Here is a 2,500-nt window from a genome sequence, read left to right on the forward strand (position 1 = left end):
ACACTGACACACTTTTATCAGAGTCTCTCGCGCACACACACACACACATAGACACATACACACACACACACACACATAAACACATACATAGACACATAGACATACACACATAGACAGATACACACACACACACAGACATAGACACATACACACACACACACACTTTTATCAGTTCATATACAAAGTCTCTCGCGCACACACACACACACACTCACGCTCACACACACACACACTTTTATCAGTTCATATACAAAGTCTCTCGCGCACACACACACTCACTTTTAGCAGTTCATATACAAGGTCTCTCGTGCACACACACACACACACTCGCGCGCACACACACACACAGTCTTTTATCAGTTCATATACAAAGTCTCTTGCGCACACACACACACTCGCGTGCACACACACACACTTTTCGCAGTTCATATACAAAGTCTCTCGCGCACGCACACACACACACACACACACACACACACACACACAGGCATGCCTCACATTACTGGAATGATTGAACCCCCCCTGGCACCAGAGACACAGAGACAGCGCTCAGTGGAGCCGAGCCAACAGGTCTTTAGAAACAATGTCCTGAGAGCCGACCTCTACGTCCTCTACGACCTCTACATCCTCTACGTCCTACAGCACCGCTGCCAAAAGGGAATATTCCCCCCCATGCCCACTTCTCAGTGGAAATCTACAGGTAACATTGAACAAGGTTACTGCAGTATAACAGACTTCTTATAACCAGGGTTCCCGCGCTGGTCTTAAAAAGGCTTACAAGGCCTAAAAAGGGCTCAAATTTCTGTTATTCGGTCTAAAAATTAGGTGCTGAGGTCTTAACAATTTGATCCTGCAAGGAAATCAGTCCGACCACATCTATTTACACGTAAATGAATCAAGCTGGAACCAAAAAAAAAGCCAATTCGCTTCCTTTTTTGTCTGTATGGCAGTGAAATCCCTAATTTCATCACCTCAAAGGTCTAAAAAGGTCTTAAACTGGAGTTAACATCAACATGTACTGGTTATGTACTGTGTCATGTGTAATGGTAAATGGACTGCACTTATATAGCGCCTTTTTTTCTGCTCCAAAGCGCTTTACAACGGCCTCTCATTCACCCATTCACACACACATTCACACACCAATGGCGGCAAGCTGCCATGCAAGGCGCCGGCCCGCTCACTGGGAGCAATTTTGGGGTTCAGTGTCTTGCCCAAGGACACTTCGACATGTGTCTGCCAACCTTGCGATCATTAGACGGCGGCTCTACCTCCTGCGCCACAGCCGTTGTACACAATGTGTACACAATGTCAACATTGTTGTGTACACTGCCATACACTTGTATTACAGTGTTATGACAGTCGTCATGTGCCCAGATAACCCCTGCTCTCGTTGAGTACGCTGTACGCCGTACGCTGTGTTCTGATTGGCTGCTCTGTCCCATCCCAGATCACCAAGGTGCCTCTGATTGGCCCAGGCTGTGAGCAGCAGTGGACGTGCAGCGCCTGCCTGCTGGCCCCGGGGTTCATGGGATGCGGCTGGTGTGACGGCCGTTGCAGCAGGGCGGCCCGCTGTCCCCCCGCCTCCCTCTGGACCCAGGACTCCTGCCCCCCCGTCGTCACCACGGTAACCAGGGCGCTGTTACATGTGTGTCACAAATGTGTAAAACGTGCCGGCGTCGATAAAAGGAATCTAGAATCTTGGAGGTGTGTGATTCCGATTCCGATTCCAATTTGTTACCGGTTCTCAACTGGAACCGACCGGTTACTGATTCCCATCCCTAGTCTGTATCCATGTGTGTGTGTGTGTGTGTGTGTGTGTGTGTGTGTGTGTGTGTGTGTGTGTGTGTCACTCTGAGAGCCAAGCGCTGAGACGTCATTGTCTAGCGGTTGTGTTGTGTTTGTCTTTACTGGCGCCCTGCTGTGAGACTGGCTAACGTGCACGAAACACAGAAGAAAGTAACCGGGCCGATAGACAGACACAGTATATAGGGCCAATTCAACCAAAAGCTTGTGTAATATACTGTGTATTAGCATATATACGGATATACTATACTGTCTTCCAACACAGCAGGGTTTGGCTGTGGACACGATTGTTGTGTTGTTTTGACTGGAGGGTGTTGTCTGAGGGTGTTTTGTTGTGTTTTGGGGGGGTAGATCTCCCCGGCCAACGCCCCCATAGGAGGAGACACCAAGGTCACGGTGTGCGGCAGGAACTTTGGCTTCAACAAGACGGAGAGGTTCGACCCGCGCCTCATCAGAGTGGACGTGGCCGGAGCCCAGTGCAAACTGCTGTTCAAACGAGAGAGCAACAGTAACAGGTGAGACAGGATGGGCTGTCCATGTGTGTGTGTGTGTGTGTGTGTGCGTGCGTGCGTGCGTGCGTGCGTGTGTGAGGGAGAACAGGAGAGGGACTGCAGGGATGTTGCTGTCTACACAGTTCTATATGGAACCAAAACAGGTTCTGTTATTTGACAGTATGGCACCCCGTCAAGTTCTATTT

At 49.6% G+C, this 2,500-nt stretch overlaps 2 protein-coding genes across 2 annotated transcripts in view; both read left to right on the forward strand.

Annotated features, from left to right (window-relative positions):
- Positions 1 to 2,500, forward strand: part of egln2 (egl-9 family hypoxia-inducible factor 2) — a 646,007-nt gene that overhangs the window by 604,467 nt on the left and 39,040 nt on the right. The gene's annotated exons all lie outside the window — the stretch shown is intronic.
- Positions 1 to 2,500, forward strand: part of met (MET proto-oncogene, receptor tyrosine kinase) — a 66,452-nt gene that overhangs the window by 25,160 nt on the left and 38,792 nt on the right. The window contains exons 4-5 of the mRNA XM_080544782.1: positions 1,448 to 1,624; positions 2,155 to 2,318. Of these exons, the coding sequence (XP_080400908.1) occupies positions 1,448 to 1,624; positions 2,155 to 2,318 (341 nt within the window). The remainder of the gene's footprint in view (positions 1 to 1,447; positions 1,625 to 2,154; positions 2,319 to 2,500) is intronic.

The sequence above is a fragment of the Nansenia antarctica genome (genome assembly GCF_963989245.1).
Source record: "Nansenia antarctica genome assembly, chromosome: 14".
In the NCBI taxonomy this organism is placed as follows: domain Eukaryota; kingdom Metazoa; phylum Chordata; class Actinopteri; order Argentiniformes; family Microstomatidae; genus Nansenia; species Nansenia antarctica.